The sequence below is a fragment of the Temnothorax curvispinosus genome, unplaced genomic scaffold, assembly GCF_003070985.1.
Source record: "Temnothorax curvispinosus isolate PA1 unplaced genomic scaffold, ASM307098v1 QBEX01010922.1, whole genome shotgun sequence".
Lineage (NCBI taxonomy): Eukaryota > Metazoa > Arthropoda > Insecta > Hymenoptera > Formicidae > Temnothorax > Temnothorax curvispinosus.
This window is the reverse complement of record NW_020220702.1, coordinates 35,194-56,218: the sequence shown is the minus strand read 5'-3', so window position 1 is coordinate 56,218 and position 21,025 is coordinate 35,194. Positions and strand designations below refer to the sequence as shown.

General features: G+C 33.4%; 3 protein-coding genes across 7 annotated transcripts; 1 reads left to right on the top strand and 2 right to left on the bottom strand.

The window, feature by feature from the left end:
* Positions 1-549: 549 nt before the first annotated feature.
* On the top strand, positions 550-6,542 carry LOC112460889 (claspin). The gene is made up of 8 exons (XM_025025812.1): positions 550-1,375; positions 1,486-1,623; positions 1,836-2,044; positions 2,136-5,227; positions 5,426-5,562; positions 5,643-5,861; positions 6,019-6,219; positions 6,321-6,542. Exons 1-8 carry the CDS (start codon positions 749-751, stop codon positions 6,378-6,380), a joined length of 4,683 nt encoding a protein of 1,560 aa, XP_024881580.1. The 5' UTR covers positions 550-748; the 3' UTR covers positions 6,381-6,542.
* Positions 6,543-6,659: 117 nt separating this feature from the next.
* Positions 6,660-14,664, bottom strand: LOC112460891 (ETS-related transcription factor Elf-5-like). 2 transcript variants are annotated; one of them, XM_025025817.1, is made up of 7 exons: positions 13,958-14,664; positions 10,737-10,881; positions 9,100-9,357; positions 8,772-8,843; positions 7,668-7,748; positions 7,374-7,569; positions 6,660-7,283 (listed from the first exon to the last, which is right to left on the bottom strand). In XM_025025817.1, exons 1-7 carry the CDS (start codon positions 14,216-14,218, stop codon positions 7,172-7,174), a joined length of 1,125 nt encoding a protein of 374 aa, XP_024881585.1. In that variant the 5' UTR covers positions 14,219-14,664; the 3' UTR covers positions 6,660-7,171. The 2 variants fall into 2 exon arrangements, with proteins under 2 accessions (XP_024881585.1, XP_024881586.1); XM_025025818.1 differs by lacking the exon at positions 13,958-14,664 and adding an exon at positions 12,276-12,661.
* Positions 13,982-19,277, bottom strand: LOC112460890 (protein cramped). 4 transcript variants are annotated; one of them, XM_025025815.1, is made up of 12 exons: positions 18,945-19,276; positions 18,480-18,702; positions 18,130-18,390; positions 17,839-18,042; positions 17,363-17,553; positions 16,708-17,202; positions 16,383-16,547; positions 16,140-16,283; positions 15,717-16,031; positions 15,521-15,634; positions 15,016-15,120; positions 13,982-14,039 (listed from the first exon to the last, which is right to left on the bottom strand). In XM_025025815.1, exons 2-11 carry the CDS (start codon positions 18,661-18,663, stop codon positions 15,016-15,018), a joined length of 2,178 nt encoding a protein of 725 aa, XP_024881583.1. In that variant the 5' UTR covers positions 18,664-18,702; positions 18,945-19,276; the 3' UTR covers positions 13,982-14,039. The 4 variants fall into 4 exon arrangements, with proteins under 4 accessions (XP_024881583.1, XP_024881584.1, XP_024881582.1 ...); XM_025025816.1 differs by lacking the exon at positions 13,982-14,039 and having other exon boundaries at positions 14,758-15,120; positions 18,130-18,381; positions 18,945-19,277; XM_025025814.1 differs by lacking the exon at positions 13,982-14,039 and having other exon boundaries at positions 14,758-15,120; positions 18,846-19,276.
* Positions 19,278-21,025: the final 1,748 nt, after the last annotated feature.

Genomic DNA, 21,025 nt, shown 5'->3' with positions numbered 1-21,025 from the left:
ATGCGTTGTGCAGAAGTGTGTGCGCCCCGCTTAAGCCCTAGAGCATGCGCATGTGACCCCAGAGCCTAGTGCGTGTACATACGTATGCGCTCCTAAATGCCCACAATAGGTGCGTTCGGGAAGACGCTATTATGCTGCGTTCCCACTACACGCGTCGCGCGTTGCGTCACGACGCCGCGTCATGAGTTATCCAATCAAAACGTTTTATTTTATGACGTCATTTCCAACGCAAGATCTTGTCGGAAATGACGTCATAAAATGAAACGTTTTGATTGGATAACTCATGACGCGGCGTCGTGACGCAACGCGCGCGACGCGTGTAGTGGGAACGCAGCATTATGCTTACGCATTATACGTTGTGCAGAAGTGTGTGTCCGGGCCCTTACAAACAGCTGAATCGAGCAACGCGATTGGTCGATACCTTCAGATACCTTACTGTTACGTTCTATGAAGTGTGTGTGCCCTGCTTTAGTGCTTGCTGCGCATGCGCCAAGTTCATCATATATTTCCCAATATCCTCGGATCAGTTTGGGCGCGTAAATACACGATGTCAGCTGTGCTGAAACTGCTGAAACAAGTTACTGAACAGAGTAGTTGCACGTAGTGTATTCACTGTATTCTTTCATATTCTGTATTCTGTTCTGTGTGTTTAAAAAAAGAAACCATATATGTGGATTCTATATTTTGCTACATATAATTCCTGTTTTGGTTTCACTAAAAGAAACTAAAATCTCACACGTTTTCGATAATGGCATGTATCGTATCTCCTCCAGTGGTTACTGATCTCACAGATGCTTATTCAAGCAAGGAAGATTTTAATGGGAAAGATCATGATGAATCGGATATCTCTAAAAATATTCAAAAGCTCAATGACGAACAAGCACATGGTCAAGAACGTGAGGAAAATATTGAAAAAAGCTTAGGAGATGTCGTTTGTGACATGTTTATGCCATCAAATGAAGAGAGCTGTTATAACCAGGAGAAGTTGGAAAATGAAGCTTCCAATATCGTAATTGACAAAATTTATCCAAGCGATGGAATCAATCTGAATGAATCCAGTAAGAAAAACGAATTACAAATTGATGATAAAAAATCCTGCGATACAGATAATAATAGTACTGTTAAAAAGATTTTGAAGAGAGCTTTAAGTCTTGCGGACAGTGATTCTGAAGAAACGAATTTTTATGAAACATTAAACAAAGATTCTATTGATGAAGATGAATATCGGTCTGGATCGCCTGAATATTCGCAGATTGCAGAACCGAACAATTCAAAAAATAGGAGGAGAATAATAGACAGCGAATCTGAAGAAGATACACAAACAAGCGAGGGTAACAACTTTTCTCAAATGGTTCACGAAACTATAAGCACTACTGTAAGTAACCATATTACATATAATAAGCATTGTAATTATTGTTATAATTTTAAAGTAATATATAAGACATACAAAGTATACAAAGTTTTTAAAATATATCTTTGTTACAGGCTGAAAGCTATCGGGGTTTAATAGATTCTGAATCAGAGGAAGAGAAGCAAAATGAAACAGAAAACGACACTTCTGTCATACCTGAGGAAACATCAGAAAGTAAGGATGCTAAGAAAAAATTGGTTAAAAAGAGAAAGGTATTTATAGCTCTTGGAAATATATTTTTTAACTTCCTATCAGTTCATCTATGCTGTAATCATTTTAATAACTTATAAAAATTCAATTATGATAGCTATCATAATCACAAATCTTGAGTTGCAATAATATAGCTGCTATTGCATTTATATTAGCATTTATTAGAAGATAAAATCTTTTTTACTAATGGCAATATTTTTATTTTATAATATAGGGCTCCATAAGAGCTTCCAAAGATGAGGCAATGCGTCAAATACATAGCGAAACCCAACGTTTATTAAGAGAGACAGAAGTTTCTTTACCATATCATAGGCCAAAACAGCGTACATTACAAGAATTCTTGAACAGAAAAAAAATATCAGCTGCTCTTCCAAAAGCACCTTCAACAGCTGCAAAACTTAAGATGTCGTCTGCGATAGTAAGGTAAGCATTTGTATACATAGATTATAGATAAATTATAGATAAGTTGATATATGTATATAGATTTTACAAAATTACATATGATTTTGTACAGTCGGGTCCTTGCAGAAAAGGAAAAAGAAGCAGAACTTTTTTACAAATCCTCAGATTCTGAAGATGATATGCAACAATCAATGTCTTTTGTTAGCAAAGATATGAAAAAATCTTTCATTACCAACGAGAGAGAGAAGCTACCTTCGATAGATATCGATCATATATGTATTCAAGGTCCTGAAAGGATTGGAACAAGCACTCAAGATTCTCAAGATAATGAGAAAGAGATTGTACAAGAAGATCGCTTAGACCTTAATGTACCCAGATGCAAAGTACTAGAAAAAGATCTTTGCGAAGTAGATCATCAAGCTGTAAAGTTATTCTTAACAGATAACAGTAATTTAGGTGATGAATCTGATACATTGTTACGACAGATAACAGATGAATGTAATCAAAATCTTTCGAAGCTTAGTTTACCAAGAAAATTATTTGATACATCTTTTGAAAATGAGTCAAATGAAGTTTCTGAAATAAATCTCAATGCACAAAAAGAAACAGAAGAAACCGTTGAAACTGTTATTACCTCTTTGAACAAGGAAAAATGTACTACAACAGAGGATCACACAAATGAAATATCAAAAGTGCATCAAGATGATTCTGAAGTAATTAATGAAAAAAATAAAAATCAGGTTATAGAAGCAATGAAAATATCAGAAATGTCTAACGGGATAAATAGTAAGGAAGTAACTGAAACATTTCAAAGTGATAATGATATATCGGATAACGTTATATGTTCAAATCCCAATGATTGCATCATAACACAGTATAAAAATAATGAAAAAGAAGATGAATGTTCTGAAACAAATAATGTAGCAATACCATCTCATACTATAATTAGTGATGATCAATCAGAAATTCAACTTAATTCTTCGACAAATGAATGTGAAAAGTTTGATGGTCACGTACAAGGTTTGCCTCTGCCAGAATTTGCAGATGAGACTTTACTAAATAGAAAAAAATTATCGGCGTTAGTATCCAATTCGAAAGTCACATTAAGAGGGTCGCCAGGTATGATTATTGATCTAACAGGCGATGCAAAACCAAATGTAAAAGGTGTAAATACTTTATTAGATAGATTTTTCTGCAAACACACCAACACAAAAAAGAATGATAATAATTCTGAAGTGACTGTAATACACTTACAAGATACGCAGAATGGTCCTGTTCCAATTAAAGAAGTACTCCCGTATAAAGTGCCTACTAGCACCGATAATCCTGAATTGAATAAGCCCGGATCCAAATTAATGCGTTTAAAGGAAGATCTGAAATTACAAATGACTTTAAAGCGTAACAAAGAATGGAAACAGAAAGAAATGGAGCTGCAAGCGCAGGAGAAGGAAGAATGGGATGAAGAAGAACGTGATTATGATTCAGATGAACAAGACAAAGCGGAATTGGTTTTTGAATCGAGTGGCAGTGAGGAAAGTGAACCCGAGGAGAATGACATTTACATTAAGGAGAAGAAAAGGAGTAAATGCCTATTTGCAGATGATGAAGCTGAAGTTACAGACAATGAGGATTCAAGTACAGAAGAGACATGCATTGAGGATGATACGGATCATGTAAAACAGAGTAAACAGTTCAAAAGTTTTAAATATAGAAAAGAATACATGGACGACGATGTAAGTGAGGTAGAAATCGATCAAGAAGAAGAAGAAGAAGAAAATGACGACGATGATGATGGTGAAGATGAAGACGAGAATGAAGAACCTTTCTTAGAAGAAAAAGAAGAAAGTTTAGATGCAAATATGGAGAATAGAAATAAATCTAACTTCAAAAATGATAGCAACGTTGATGTTTGTAAGAGCTTAGGGATTGCCACAGATAAAAATGATAGAAAAACGAGACAGTTAACAGAAGAGCTTCAAGATGATTCAAACATTACAAATCCAAGTTACTTACGAAGTGATAACAGTCAGTTAAATATAGTGGCAGACATAGGTGCATCTAAAGCACATTGCGAAGATAATGATTGGATAAGTGAAAATGAAAGCAATATGCCTGCTTGTCAGCAATATGCAGAAGTTGCTACGAGGAGCCAGATATGTAAGACACCTTCGACGAAAACAAGTATGCTCGATTTGGTTTCTCCTATAACGCAATTAAGCATATTGAATACCACCTTAGATTCTAATAAGAAAGATTTATCGGAAGGGACACAATGTCTAGTTGATAAACATGAATTCTTCTCCATAGAAAGCACACAGTGTGACGAATCTTCTGAACATATATACAATAGAAATAAAACTATTTTAAAAAAGAAATTGTTCGATGATATTGGAGAAACTATTGATGATGAATATCTCATGCGATTATGTTCGGGCAAATTTGAATCTACGCAAAAAATTGATCTAGGTATATCTTCGCAATCCAATATCACTGAAGTATCGCAGTTATGTCCAAGTGAATCTGAATCATGTCCTGGAAATTCTAACGTGAAATTAGTCGACGTTAAACAATCGAAAAATCTAAAAGAAAATGACAAAATGCTTCAAGATATAAGATTGATCTTAGATGAAGATTCCAATTCTGTAAATTACGGAAAAGGGATAAATAAAGTTAACGCAATGGATTCGAAGTTAAAATTAAGAGTTGCTTCCTCGGACGATGAGGATGATGAAGATTTGTTTGTAAAATCCAAGAAACGTCTGGCCAGAAGATTTAACTTGTCCGATTCGGAAGAGGAGAGTTCTCAATTCTCCGACGAAGAAAACGATGATGTGGATAATGAAGAGGCAGAGGAACAATACGTTGATTATGATTCCGAGGAAAATGAAGTAACAGTTGTACCAGAAAAGGATATAAAAAAAGTTGCAGCTAGTTTTCTGGAAGAAGAGGCAGAGTTAAGTGAAAGCGATTGGGATTCCGCCGATGAGGATGAGAAGGACTTGGATAAGTTAGAATTTGAGGAAGCTGACGATGAACACTTAGACGAACACGAGGTGAAGGATCAACTGGAAAAGATTCATATGAAACAAATGCTGGATGAAGATAAAAGGGAAGTTAGATACCTGAAAGAGTTATTATTTGAAGATGGCGATTTACATACCGATGGATCGGGACGTGAGCGTAAATTCAAATGGAGAAATATAGGTATGAGAGTCACACGATTTTTTTCTCCTATTGATTGAATGACTATTACAATTTTTTTAATATGACAGATGATTGATTATCAGAAAACATTTTCTCTTTCAACTTTCTCAGCTCTTACAAGATTTAAATTTCCAAAATATTTGATATACGATGTTCCAATATGTGTACAACTTTATAACACCGTAATCTTTTTACTAGATAAATTAGGAAGTAACATAGAGATGCCACAAATATCTGATGAAAACGATGGCTGGGTAGACGTGCAAGAAGATGAGGAAGAAGCAAAGTGGAGTAAACTCAGACACGAAAGGGACAAATTTCTTGAGGAAAGAATGGTACAAAGTTATTATGTGTAACAATGATCGCATAACATTTAAAGAATATGCTTATATAAATATATCTTATGTATTTATAGAAATCCTTAAATAATGAAATCGAGGATGAGTTATGCGACAGTCAAATTTTTAAACTCGGACTGGAAGCAGTTAAGAAAATCAAGGGTAATGAGTCACAAAAACAAGATACTTCTTTCGATAAAGTAGAATCTCCCGAGAATATGGAACCAATTATGCCACGGAATATAACAGATCTCTTGAATGGACCAAATATTGGAAAGAAATCTCAGACAATATATGTAAGATCATCAATTTACTAATTAACCAATTAATTAATGAAGATACGACATATATTGTCACATTTCATAAGCAAATAAACTGCTCATAAGCAAATAAACTGCTCATAAGCAAATAAACTCCATTTATGCTTGTTACGTGTGATTGTGTATTTTACAGAATGTTATAAAAAGACGCTCGCTCTTATCTCGAGGGGAAGAGTCGTTGGCGAGGATAGCTTCATTGGCAAAGCAAGGTGATTCTGCCTCTCATGCGGCAAGTGCAAGAAATTTTGTCTTCCCGCATATTGGTCAGGACACAGATAATACACTTAAAAAAAAGACCAGAATAACTGGAGAAGATTTAAACTCGCAAATTAAGGTATATAATTTAATTATATTATTTAAATCTTATAAAGTACACTGTTGTTGTACGCATGGTTTTCAGTACGTGAAATTTTGACGTGTGATACCTTTTTGTAGCCTGGAAAGAGAAAGATGATGTCAAATGTGTCATCAGTATCGAAAAAAAGGCGAAAATAAGCTTCATAGAAGAAAAATAATTTTATTTATATAATACGTAAAGACTGTCGTTTTTACAAGTAACATTTAATATAAATTTTATATATATAAATGAAATGACAATGAAATTAGATACCTAATTTTGTTAAGCTACTTCTAAAAGTTTGTTAGATGCATAAGAATGTTAATAATGATAATCAAGTGCTTTATTTCTTATGTATAAATATCAAATATATACAAACGACAATCAGTACAACAAAGAAGGAATGGTTCTCTTATGAAAAATACGACTTTCCTTTCTTGTTTTTTTTTTTTTTTTTTACGAAAAGATCGTTTCTTCACGATTCTGCTTTTAAAACTACTTGTCTGTTCATAGTCGCATCTTTCAAAAATGTACTTTTTATGTACTTTTTCAATTACATTCTTAAATATATAATCGTGATTATTGTATTAGTTTTTGCAAAGATATGAAGATATAGGAATATAAAATATTTATGTCAGAGATATAGAGACCGAAGATACAAGAAAGGAAAAACGAATGTTTCTATGTCTTTTTAACTTCAAATTTCATTCCTCTTTTTGAAAGATCTGTTCTATTATATTGTTGTCTTTGGTTGTGCGAGAAACAGCTACATGTCGACGATATTTAAACAATTATATTATTAATAACGTATTCAACGAACATATAAAGAATGAATATTAACAGTGATTACTTTTCTAATATCGAAAAACGCGAAATATTTGATTTCACAATTTATCGACTTTGCACACTCGGTCATATTATAAACTCATTCTTTTTCGACAATATCATTTCAGTGTCGAAAATTTGGGTTATCCGTTTGCCATCCTTTCGCATTTGGTCCAAACTGATACACCAATCTTCTACCAAGTACTGGTAGAAATATTTTGCTTTTGTAATAATACCTAAAAAGTAACATTTTTTTAAAGTAACTAATGAATATGTATTTAAATCATTTCTCAGCATATTGAAAATTTTATTATTATTGTTGTTACCTCATAGCTCTACTAAGCTTTTCATAAGTCATTTTCGTATTTCCTTTTCGTGAACCCCATCGTTTTGCTACCTCGTCGCTCTTTACGAAGCGAAATTTGGCTTGCGAGTAGTCTTCCCAGCAGATTAAACTCGGGCATGTTTCTCTGTTACGTAGTAAATCTCGAATAAATTCCCACAATTTTCCTTGACTGGCGGCTATAAGTGCAGTTAAATCGTATAATTCGATGAACATACTTTTACGTGCATTTTTCTCGATTTATACATCGAAAAATATTACGCAGTTGTATACTTACGATTCTTTTTTGTCTTCAGTACCCTTGGTCTGCCAGGCAATCTCTTGGTTGCAATTTCGATGCTATTATCTGATTCCGCATCTGAAAAAAGCGAGACAATTATAAAAGAATGGATCAGTCATCTTGTAAAGTTTTTATTATTTTTTTTAAAGCTGGATGGTTATTAAGAAATATGGTAATTATATAGAATAACCAACACAGCTCGGATTACTTTGACCTTGACATATATTGTCAAGGTCACCCTCCTGAGTGACCTACAGAAGTTTTTAGCCGGCGGTCGTTATTCGTTAAAAAGTTATTAACAAAAAAAAGTTTGGAAAATATAGCAGCTATTTTGAGTATTGGAAGGCATAAATGACTAATATATATGTCTACTAATATGAAATAGTTCACGCATACACTTTCCACGCGAAACAATGTGCCCAATTAATCAGTGTTTATTGTGTGTATTAATTTTACAGTGGATACAGTCTACGCATAATACGAAAGAAAGCATCAATTCTTTGACTGTGTTTATGTTCTGTGTTTACACTTTTCACGCGAGACAAGTTGTCACGGGTTCGTGGCGTGCTTTACGAGCTCGTTTATTGTATATCGCCACAAATATTCACACAGATAATCGACTAACTTATCTTGTTTAAAACCACCTCTATATATTAGTCATTTATGCCTTCCAATACTCACATATATTCAATATACAATTTATCAACAATTTACTGCTTTAAATGTTGTGTTTTGGTAAAGCAGCGATTTTCTCGCGAAAAAAAGTATTAATTCTCTGCATTAACAAAAAGACTTCAATTTATCAACAATTTACTGCTTTAAAAGTTGTGTTTTGATAAAGCAGCGACTTTCTCGCGAAATAAAGTATTCTCTGCTTTAAAAAAAAAAAAAAAAATACATAATATTAGTCGTTTATGCCTCTCAATACTTAAAATAATTGCTATATTTTTCAAACTTATTGTTAATAACTTTTTAATAAAAAACGACCGCCGGCTAAAAACTTCTGAAGGTCACTCAGGAGGGTAACCTTGACAACATATGTCAAGATCAAAGTAGTCCGAGCTGTGTTAGTTATTCTATGTAATTACCAGAAATATTTACCGGATATGTTGCTAGAATTGACTCGCGCGTACTCATCCTCCGATTGCAGCTGAATGGTATCAAATGTTGGCACTGTACAAAAAATTGGTCCTTTAGGCTTGCAACGTTCAACAATCATTTTACGTCATTATTTTGCATCGTAGTATTTATTTACCATTAAGTTCCGGATATCTACCATTGATATCGCGAATTAAGATATCGAGTGTATCGTAAAATTACAAAAACAATTTGATATTTGTCGAAGAACCCGTCGTTAAATTGAGTTTCAGAATTTTCGGCCATTTCTCCACATCTATAAATATATTACGTTAATAACGTGAATACGTACAGAGGTTTGATATACGTTGCGAGTGAAGAAGATCGTACAATCGGTTGCCGTACACAGGATCCTGGTTGATGAAATCTTGCCGTGTAAAAGCGATGATCTCTTTCCCAGGCACGGCGAGACTGTGCTGAATAGAACTGTAAGGTTGACCTAAGTATGACGCGGCTGACATAAGCCAATTTATTGTTTCCTCCTGACACCAGCTTCTGATAGGTTTGTCGGACCACCCTGTGCCGTCGATCTCCTGCTCGCTCTCATCACCTTCATCGAAAGGACATTTAAAGATCAGATCTGCAGGCAATTCCTGTTTCAATCCTGCTGTTTGCACGTTTAAACCCGCATAAATACGTTTCAAATGCAAAACGTTTGTTTTAGATCGATCGAACGATTAAATGCTAAAGCCGGTGCGGTTTCCCATAAATCGATGCAACACGTCAATGTTAAACAGTCCCGGGAAACCCCCACCAGCTGACTATTGCTACGTCGGCAATCGCAGACCAGTAGTGAGTAGCAGACTCGAATCTTCGTAAGTCACTATAAGCAAGCAAGAAAATGGAAAAGATAATGGATTAATCGTCTAACTTACTTCTTTTTTTCTTAATAATTTGCCAGATTTGTTGCTTATATGTGACAAAATAAGAGTTAACAGTTATTGCTTTCTTACAGTGACAAAAATACAAGTTCTTTATGATATTCCATCTCTATCGTGAAATGTTTTGCCTCGAAATGCAATAACGAGACAGGTAAAATATATACAAACTTGGAAAAAAAAATGCGAAACAAATATTCGAATATCCCAAATTTATCTTTAGTTTTTAATCGAAATAGATCGAAATTAAAACGGAGGATGATTGAAAATAAACATAAATAATAATAGGAAAATTTTTATCTCTAATTGTAAGTGAAATATTAATTCTTTTTATTCACGAAAAAAAAGATTAGATTTATATATGTGCTATGAACTGTATAAAATAATTTTGGGGTGTCTAAAATGTCTAGAAAAAAAGTGAACATATATGCGTTTTCTCGCGGTTCGAATAGCTGATCAAGAAGTAACTAAAAAAAAAAAATGTTTATTTGATTTGTCACCTATATAGTTACATCCTCTATTTTTAGTTTTGATTTGAAATGTGAAGACAAGGAAAAAGAGGATGAATTATTGCAAGGGGTATACGGTTGCGACGCCAAGTAGCATTAAAGTGAAACGATCTCATGTAAAATTATGTCTTTTAACTTTTATGCACCTTTCTCTTGAGAAGTCAATTTTTATAAATTTTTAAATATCTCTTCGAAGATATGAATGGATTGTGATTTAGTTCTCGGTTTTATGCAAGATAATAATATATCATAATTCAAAAGTGACGTGCGTGAGGAATCAATATAACAGGTAAAAACACTGACCTTGCTCACACCGTAATTAAAATTCAAAAGAAGCTTATTTAGTAAAAAGCATCGATCAAAATGCAGTCAATCATATGGAAAAACCAACAAAAGAAGATGATTCGAACACGTCGATTCAGCGATGACAAAATAAAAAGAAAACTTAAGATAGATAGTTTCACCCTATAATTTCGCAACTCGCGAATCCTCTTTCTTAATAAAAATTGATATTTTTCTTCTACTTCTTTTTTATGCATTACCGAGCGAACATTTCTTCTTGACTGGTTCGCAACCGCGGCTCGCTAAGAAATTGCTTTGTTTGACGACCTGGTCGAAAGAATCCATATCCAAGAGCAAGTGATGGTCATTCTCATCTTCGTGTAAATTAATAAACGACGGATACATCTGCAATCACAGGATTTAAAATTTAATACCACGATTTAACATGAACGGAGTGCGCCGCTCCGTCTCTATATCTAAAAAAAAGGAGAAACTCAAAAGAAAATTGAAATCGAAAAATTAGTATCTATTATCTGTCCCGCGTTATCTGTGTGTCAACAGACTGACAATTCTTAGACAAATAGGAAATTGAATTTTTCTAAATTACAAATTCAACGGATGGTGTATTCACGAGACGTCTAATATATTACGATTTATGTACACTTGGAATTGAGAAAGCGAAAGCGATTGCGATTCGCCGACATTCGAGATTAGGGCTGTAAATAGTATAAATATGATTTGACTCTAATAATAATCAAATATCTCGATAATTAATTTGTCGAACGGTCTGCTTGCTCAAGTTCGATATCCGGATTTACCGGGAAGTTGATTTTATTATCCAGACAACACCCATGTCGCAAATCGGGGACACATGACGTCTTTAAGACGTCTTATGTCCCGATTTGGGACATTGTGTTCACTGGGTAATATATGAAGAATCAAATCTACTCCAGTCTGTGAATTTGTTTGTTTGAATTGGATCTATCCGGTGCGAGAAGCAGACTAGAAATAAAACTGCTAATTGCTAAGTTTATTAGCTGAAACTTATTTAACTGCTGTCTCGACTGATTCCGAGAGAAAGAGAGAGTTTTGTACCACGCAAAATATATGGTCATAGCCAAAAGAAGCTGCCTATCGTATGTACACATAAATTGGTTGATAATTCCTTTTCCTTGTTTTTTCTTGCTTTCATTCTCTCAGTATATGTTGTATTTATTTTTGTCTATGATTGTAAAACGCATAAAGCGATCTTTTTGCATAATATACAAGATGTTCGATTTAGGTTTAGGTGTATACACAATCGGTTATTCTTTTAAATGAAGTAAACAAAAGATCCATATTATAATGGCTTGGAATTCGCGGATTTAACGGATGTTAATTAACCCAGACAGCATGCATGTCCAAAAATCGGGACGTGAGACGTCTTAAAGACATCTTTAAGACGTTTTATGTCCCGACATGCGTGCTGTCTGAGAAGATTCAGATTATCCGGATAATTCTGCCGAAAAATTGCAATCCTTTTAACCCAAGCGAACCGTATCTATATTTTGTCTACTTTGTTAGCGATAAGTTTTACAGTGTAAATTCAAGTCCTAAACAGATAATATCAAAGAAGATAATATGGAGAACTATTACGAATAATAAACGGCGGATAAACGCGATAAAAGAAATGCGAGGGGAAAAAAGCAAGCGAAACGGAGAGGAGAGAAAAGAGACGGCGCGCGATCACGCGAGCGGTTCGTGGCGCTCGCTTTTAGAAAAATACACGAGACGCCAAATTGCATTCTTATTAAACTCACCTCCGACAGGTTCCTATTATCGTAGCTATTAAACGAGTCCATTTTTGCGATAACGACACCGGCGCTCTCACCTTATAATTCCCTCATACAACAATGCCAGCAAAGAACTGTCGCTCGCTTTATTACGAAAATGTACTTGCGTAGCGGCGATAAATTGCACATGCGGAAACCGAGCGCGCGGCAATTCACGAGAAACGTGCCGACATTGCGCGTAAAGAAATCATATCGTCTCGAAAATCAATTTAAAAATTAATTTTATTCGGTAATTCGATTAAAAATACGGTATATCGTTGTGTACGTTGACGCGTAGCACTCGTTATCTCGATATCGATAGATATATATATATACAGGCGACGACGACGACGTTCCACTGTGCGTTTCTCTCATACGACTGAACACGAGGTCTTAATTCGGCTCGACGGGGAATGACGAAGAAGACGTGTGCGAGACTGCAGCGGGACGGCCGCGGTCGCGGAGCAGGTTTCAACGGGGATTTCCCGCTCCGCAGCCGCGGCCAATCACCACCGCCGCGCGCGTCGAGGCGCGATAGCTGACGCAATGATTACTTACGTCTCATTGGCGTCAATCTTTTCGAAAGCGAGCCGCGCTCTTTTTTTCACGCTGTTATTTCATTCGATCGATCGATTAAATCAAATTGAAGACAAAATGTGTTGAAATACGTCGCTTATTTGCGAGAGATAAAATTTCGGCTAGAAAGAATGTTTCGGTCGAGGCAAATCGTTTTAAATTTGACTATACCCAGACAGCACGCATGTCTGAAAGACGTTGGTAAAGACATCTTTAAGACATTTTTTAGACATATGTATCAAGGAAGTGATTTAAAATTTAAATGGAGTGCGAATAAGCGAGACGGTAATATGAAATTTGGAAACAATAATATACGTATTTTGTATATATCTCGCAGTAGACGCCTATGCCAGAGTTTATTTATAGTACGTGGTGATGCACACACGCTGTGGAATATATGTACACGTCGGTACAGCCGCGATCTTCCTTGCGACGCAGTATATTTGTTTCTTCGCACTGTTGATTTACGATTTTTTGCAAGGCGACCAGCGCTACGTAATTCGTAACACAACATAAGTTTTACGAAAATACGCGAATACCCGGTAAAGTTGTGACCGATGGACGTTCTCACATATTGTTCTCTGCAGCATATCATATATCGTTGAGTATCTATATATACAACTGCGACGTAAAGTGATCGACAAGTAATTTCATGATGTTATTAATCTATAAAAACTTATCTTTAAAAAAAAAGGTAAACAAGGTGCCAAGTACACGCGTCAATGTTATTCCTACAAAAAATAATAATATCAAAAAGTTACGCCAACTGAGGATGAAAATTTGATAGAAATTTTCTTGTATTATTAATATAAATTGAATATAATTTCTTATATTTCTTGTATCATTATATTACTTTTATTATTATTTCATCAAATATAATTCCTTACATCTCTTTTATTATTACATTATTTATTATTATTATTATTATTATTATCATATTCCTTTAATTTATTTAATGAAATACAATTCTTTATTTCTTTTATGATCTTTGGATCGACAAGCTGCTCGTACTTCCAGACGTATCGTACACATATCAAGCGAGACTATTAACGAGGAAAAACTCATTATTTTATTTAATCGGGATGATTACGTACGATTAATTGGAAATATCCAGCTTGGCTGTATAATCGATCGGCTTGGAGGAAAGATATCCACGAGAGAACACGTTGCTTACGTCTACGGATAATTACACCTGTAGTTAACACGAATCCTAGGTGGATGCGTGTGGTAGTAGTCGTGCGGACGTAAGCACTATGAATCATTTTGATGTATATTTCGCAACTCGCCAGGGAAAAGGCCGTAGGCTCCGCTTCCAAGAACACGGACGTCTTTTGCGGCGGGGACGTTCCACTCATTATCAACTCATTAAAGTATACGCGACGTTAGTAATAATAATATAGTATCAACGTAAATATAAGAGACGCGGGGTCCGAAATATACTTTCATAGATCCGATGTGCTTAAGAAGCACAACATAAAAAGAAAAACAGAAAAATGTGTATTAGATATATACACGTCGTCTCTTTTTAATAAAACTTGTTCTCCGGTCTAGAAAATCTCTCTTTACCTAATTATACTTCGTAAAAAATAATAGCGTGAAATTCAGCAAGAATTTATGCGTCTATCATTTGTATGGTGTCGTACACGTTCTGTGTTATTAATAATTATTGTTATCTCATTGTAGTTTTTCTTTCCTCATTCTTTTCTCAAATAATTAAAGATTAGGAGGTAATGTCGACATAAAGAAAACATTGATATAAAACAATTATACAGACCGGTTTTTATGGTGATACGTGTCGATGATTGTTATCGCCAAGATAATGTACGGCGGTTTCTTTTCAGGAAAAGGAACCAACGAGATATAACGGTAGAGCGGAAGCAGTGGTGTTATACTATTCGTTTATCTATCGTATTTATCGTGTATCTTGCGTATTTACAATATTATGCTATATATGTATGTATACAGTTCAGTTTCAAATTTGTTATCATTTTTACAATTGTATGCGTGTTTGCAAAAACGTAATAAATACAGATAAATGAATATATGTTCATCGAGTTGTATTAGAAAAACCAAGGACGGCCGATCGTTTGTATATATCACAAATATGAAAATATATAAATTATTTAATTCTATTAATACTTTCTCGATTTACCTATTTTTTATTTTCATCGGAAGCTATTTGCGATGCAAGATTTGCAAATTTTGCCATGTAGTCCACACTGTTTTCCCCCATGAGGCATTGCATATGCGACACAACCTGAAATATCATCATAGAACAGGCTCTAATAAAGTGTATAAAATATGACAAAATAATATTTAACATAATTCTATATATTTAAATAAAACAGAGAGCACGGAGAAATCACACAACAGGATGTTTATGTCGTAATCTTTAATTAAATTAATACTTGACATACGTTTCGGTCTGTCATTAGACCACATCTTCAGTGATAAATTAAGAAAACACAAAACGCCGATAATCAAAAGATAAAAAATAAATCACACCGAAGATGGTCTGATGACAGACCAAAACGTCAAGTATATTAATTTAATTAAAGATGACGACACAAACATCCTATTATGTCTTCTCTTTTTTATTTATTGATTTCTAATCATTTAAGCCTTGTGAGATTATTTATACATATATTTATATTTACATCGGAAGACGGACGAGTATCTTCCATAATCTGTTCACCCGCTTGACTTCTTTGTGAGCCTTTCATAGGCGATTCAAGCTGTCCTAAGAAACTGCTCAATGAAAAATCTGCAACCTAAAATTCAATTCGTTTTATCGGCATCAATTTTTCACACAAAAAATATATATTGTGTATATTTATACTGATTGTTAATTACCTCGCTATTTAACCATTGATGTTCGCCTTCTTTAAGAATTTGAGTAGCACTAGTAATAATTGAATTGGAGTTCTTTGCCTCTCCGCTAGTCTCTAAAACGTCTAAGAAAGTTTTGTCTTGAGCTTCGTTCGCATTTATCGTTGTTTTATCAGTTTGCATTTGACATAATGAAGATCCACTGGCGATCTTACTAGCGTCAGTTGTCAAATTTTCTGATGACATATTCGGCGCAGATACAATAGGCAATACCCTTTGTATAACAAGACTTTTCTGTCTTACTGTTCTACCTCGTTTACAAAAGCGTGTTTTAAACTTCTGTAAGTAGTAGATTTTCACCGTAACATCAATATCAGATATATTTTATAAAGCATAATTTAATTTTCGTACATATTGTAGTGGAAAAAAAAATGAAACAAAACTTACATCAAGTTGTGTCTTAAATGCGTCAGGTGTACCAATCTTGTGATACGTTTGTGGGATAAGAGGCCTTCTGAATGTAGATTCTTTAATAGATGGAACTCGAGACGAGATTATTGTTTCGTTACTTCCTGATGTGTTATCGTACACCTAAATCGAGATATTTTATAGCGTTAGAAAAAACTGACTTGTCTCAAAATGCAACTGAGTTCTCTACATCAAAATTAGCAAGATTTTGTCACGTCTTACCTTATTTGTACCATAATTATGTTTGGCTAATGACAATAACTTTTGTAAAACCAAACATAAATTGTTGTCACGCATGATGCCCGATGATGCTGAATCAGTTGTATATTGTTCATTAGGTAACCAATCCCACCAGTATTCAAGTACAATCTTTGATTCACGACCAAACTGTTAAACTTAGAAAATTAGAAGATATCTCTAATAAGATATCTCTAATGAGATATAAATGTATAAGCAAATTGTGATTTTACTTGTTTCGATAGTTAATAAGATTAAACGTAATGTGTATATTCTATATATACATAGTAATACGTGTAATGTCGCGCACCATTAGGAAAAGATCGCCTACAGTAATCGTATTTGCTTCTTCAACGTTCCAACCCTTTCGAATTCTATCGATAGTCTCTCTACCAGGAAATCTATTGAGTTCTGAATGACATTCTGGTGATGGTTTTTCTGTATTATTTATTATTGCTGTTTTTTCAGATATACCACTTCCTGTTTCTAAGAGATCCATGTCGCTACTGATATCTGGCATCGTACAATTTTCATCAGTGCGGTTGACGACCTTTTTATCCAATTTATATCGCTTAATGCCTTTTTTTCCTACTCCTTTTAAATATTGGACAGATCCCAACAAGTCTTCTCTTGAGCTCTTCAGACCAAGACGCTTTTCGTACGAATTCAAGTTAACGCTATTGCTAGTTAGATATTCTCCGAGATTAACCATTGGTAAAGCGATTTTGCATCCTTCTGGTGGAGCAACTCGTAATAAACAAGTATCTTTTACATCGTTAGCAACAAGATTCTCCATAGTGGGACACTATAAATAATATTTAAAAATTACTATAAAATATCCAAATCAACAAAAATTCCGATATGTACAGTTGAAAATATACACGATAACGAATGAGAAGAAAATATATACAATGACGACATGAGGAAGAGCCAAAAATGTTGCAATTAAGTAGATATAAGAATACCGTGGTATATTTTGCGAGCCGCCATCGCTGTTGCAAAAATATTAATAAACTTGAGAGGCGTCTCTGTATGGGGAGCAACGTACGAACTCTTGGATTCATGGACGCTGCTTGTACTTGCCACCATGCCATGTTGTTACGCGGTCGCAATTCTATCGTTATCCTAGACGGTAATTTAATTTCTTCCTGCCAATCTGAAATAAAACAGGCAGATTCTAAAGTTCGGTATTAATTGATTTTTATCAAAAAAATGTGTCAATACTTCTTACATGTGACTATCTATCGCAAATAATAAGACTGTGTATACACCACAGGTATATTATGGTATATAAATATATGGAACTATTTTTTTTTAATTCATCAAGATGTAGATATATTTAAAAAAAATTAATTCTATCTTCAAATATTCTGTATTACAATTAATGTAACGCAGTACATATTATTTGTTATTTCTTAAATATATTAAAAATTTAAGGTACCTTCTAACTGGTTTAACTTTCTAAGCGCTCTACATATTGGTGTTTTAATTCTCATGGTTTTTCCTCTAAGCCTGACTTGTGTAGATCCCCAATATACCAATTCGTTCAATCTCAAGTGAACTTTCTCATGAATACGAGGTAATTTTCTTCTGAGTTCACCATAATTTATTAGTCCATATAATTCCTGGGATGTTTTTTTAACATCTAAATATAAAAGAATTATATTATGTTCCGTATAAAGTCATAATGTATTTATATTAATATAAATGTTAATACAAATATTTTAACAACCTTCTGAAAATTTAAGATGTTTCGATATCTTCAGCCACGTTCTGTAATAAAAATGTCGAATTTGCTCTTTGTTTTTTATCATGACGTCCGAGAGACCTCGCTTTTTGCCTTGACTTAGAAAGTAGCTTTGCAGCGCATCAAAATCTTTGCCATATTCGTTAAGAGCTTTAAAAAAGGTATTCTTATCCTCCATAGACCATAATTCACAGGAACGTTTGAGAGATTTCACTTTAACTTCTGCTGTTTCTTCCTCTTTTGCATCACGTTTAAACGAAAAAGTTTTATTGTTTAATTTTAATATTATATATCAACAGTTAAAATATTTATTATGTAATTATATGTCAACATACCCTTTTTCTCGACGTTACTAGGATCGTTGTCAATTTTGAACTTTTTAGTACCACGGACAACTCGAGCCTGTGTATTCTTGCTATCTACTAAAGACTTTGTATCGGAACATGTTTGATTCACTTGGGAACATGCGGGAGTTGTATTGCTAAGTTCAGTATCCTCAGATTTCGTAGAATCCTCCATCACGTTGTACGTTTCTTGTAATTGTAGAAGATAGATATTCTAGAAAATAGATATTTATTAACATGGTTAAATTTAAAATTGTTGCTGAAGTAGTATATTAAATTTAGAATAATTAATTGCTACAAATAAACATTGTGAAGAAGAGAATATAATGAGAAAATATAAATAACTTGTATAATAACCAATTTGTTTACAATGCTGATCACTCTAACACTAATCTAGAAAATTCTTCTTAGCTTCCTCTTTCTTGGATATCTTGTCCCAATAGACACATAACATACCGTTTCTTTTTGTTTAACACCGACAATTGAAAGGAACTGCGAATTAACCTCTTTGATTCTTCTATCGTCAATTTTAAGGTCTTTGAGATTTCTTCGCTTCACAGTTCAATTTCCTTTTTGTAGAAACAAAATGCATATATATATATATACAAGTAAAAATCTCTTTTTTGGAATACAGAGGACAGATGAAAAAGCTCTTTCTCAACGAATCATCGTATTAGTATGACATTTACTACAACAGGTGTTATGGTAATGACTAGAGTTCCTTTGAGTCAGAGTTTTGGAGTTTGGACACCGTCCGCCATTTTCAAACTAACTATGGTACGCCTTATGGTGCGCCTTTCAAAAACGTTTATACCAGTTTAGTATCTATGCAGTTTATTAATACAAAAATGAATTTAATTTGATAGTTTATATATGTATATATAAATATTTTTGTTAATAAGTAAAAATAATAATAAGATGTAAATTTTTTGACCTAAAATAATATATTTTAAGTAAAAAATTGTCTAAACAGTTTTCAAGCTCATTAATTCACTCATTAACTCATTAACTCACTGTTTAACTCATTAATTATTCGTTTGCAATAATTAATTTGAAAAAACATTTATTTAACATTTATATTTAATATATTAATTTAATATTTCTTTTACATTAATTATTTATTTGTAATAATTATTTGAAAAAGTATTTATTAGCATTTATTTAATATTAATTTAATATTTATATTATATGAATTTTTCATTTACAATAAAAATTTTAAAAAACATTTATTTAACATTTATACGACATTAATTTAATATTTATATTTTATACATTATTATTATTTATTAATTTATTTGCAATAATAATTTGAAAAAATATTTAACGTTTATTTAACATTAATTTAAGAAAGAATTGCGTATCTTTCCGTACTCGTTTGTAACGACATGCACCACTAGGCAGTGCATAACGGAGGCCAATTCATAAGAAAATTTTAGTAGCGTTAATATAAGCAAACCCCTGGCAAAGAGCAAAATTACAATATCCGCGGGACATCATCTTCACCGATAGCACGGTACAAGGCTCGCCCAACAATGCGCAATATGATATAAATTGGCGGAGACACTAGTGAAAAAAAAAGAAAATTTTTTAAACATGTTTTTTGACATTTGACAAAAGATTTGTTCGAAAAACGTTAATTTAAATTTAAGATTTAAAAACATAATTGTTTTACATTTGAAAGATTTTTTTAATATTTGAAAAACATATAGGTACATATCTTACGTTTAAAAAACATCCTTTTATCAAAAGACACGGGGTAGTGTTCCGTGCCAATTTATATTATCGTGTCGTTGGGCGTAGTTTTGCGCCGTGCTGCCGGCAAATAAAGTATGTTTAAAAAATTATTTGCTGTATTGATTTTGGTACTACATTTATTATATAATTATTGCTCTTAAAATATGAAGTCTGAAATTTATTGCTCCTCGTTTAACTTAACAAATTCCACCATTGGAATTTGTTAAATTCAACAATGAGCACTAAATTTCAGACTTTATATTTTGAGAGAGCAATGAATTATATAATCAATTTAGTACCAAAATTAACACAGCGAATAATTTTTTAAATACTTTACTCTTGTCGTGAACCTAGCACACCGCCGCACTGTTGGTCGAATTTGTTGAGTTAAACAACGAGCAATAAATTTCAGACTACATATTTTGAGAGCAATAAATTATAAAATCAATTTAATACCAAAATCAATACGGCAAATAATTTTTTTAACATTATACTTTACTCTTATCGTGACCATACTCTTGGTTGACTTTGTTAATTTTAACAAAGAGCAATAAATTCTAAAGTAATGTGTTTGGTTAGAGAAACAGTTTAATGTTAAACTTATACGGTTTTAACTTTCTATTTTCGGTCATTTTGCTGTTATATGCGGTTACTTTATTACGGTAGCCGGTATCGGAACATTTATAAATATTCAATATTTTTGGTATCTCTTTGCATTATTTTAGAGCAAAAAATTAGCAAAAAATATGGTATACTTGTGTTTTTGTTTACGGTACTTTATACGTGTTTTTCGGAGAAGTGGG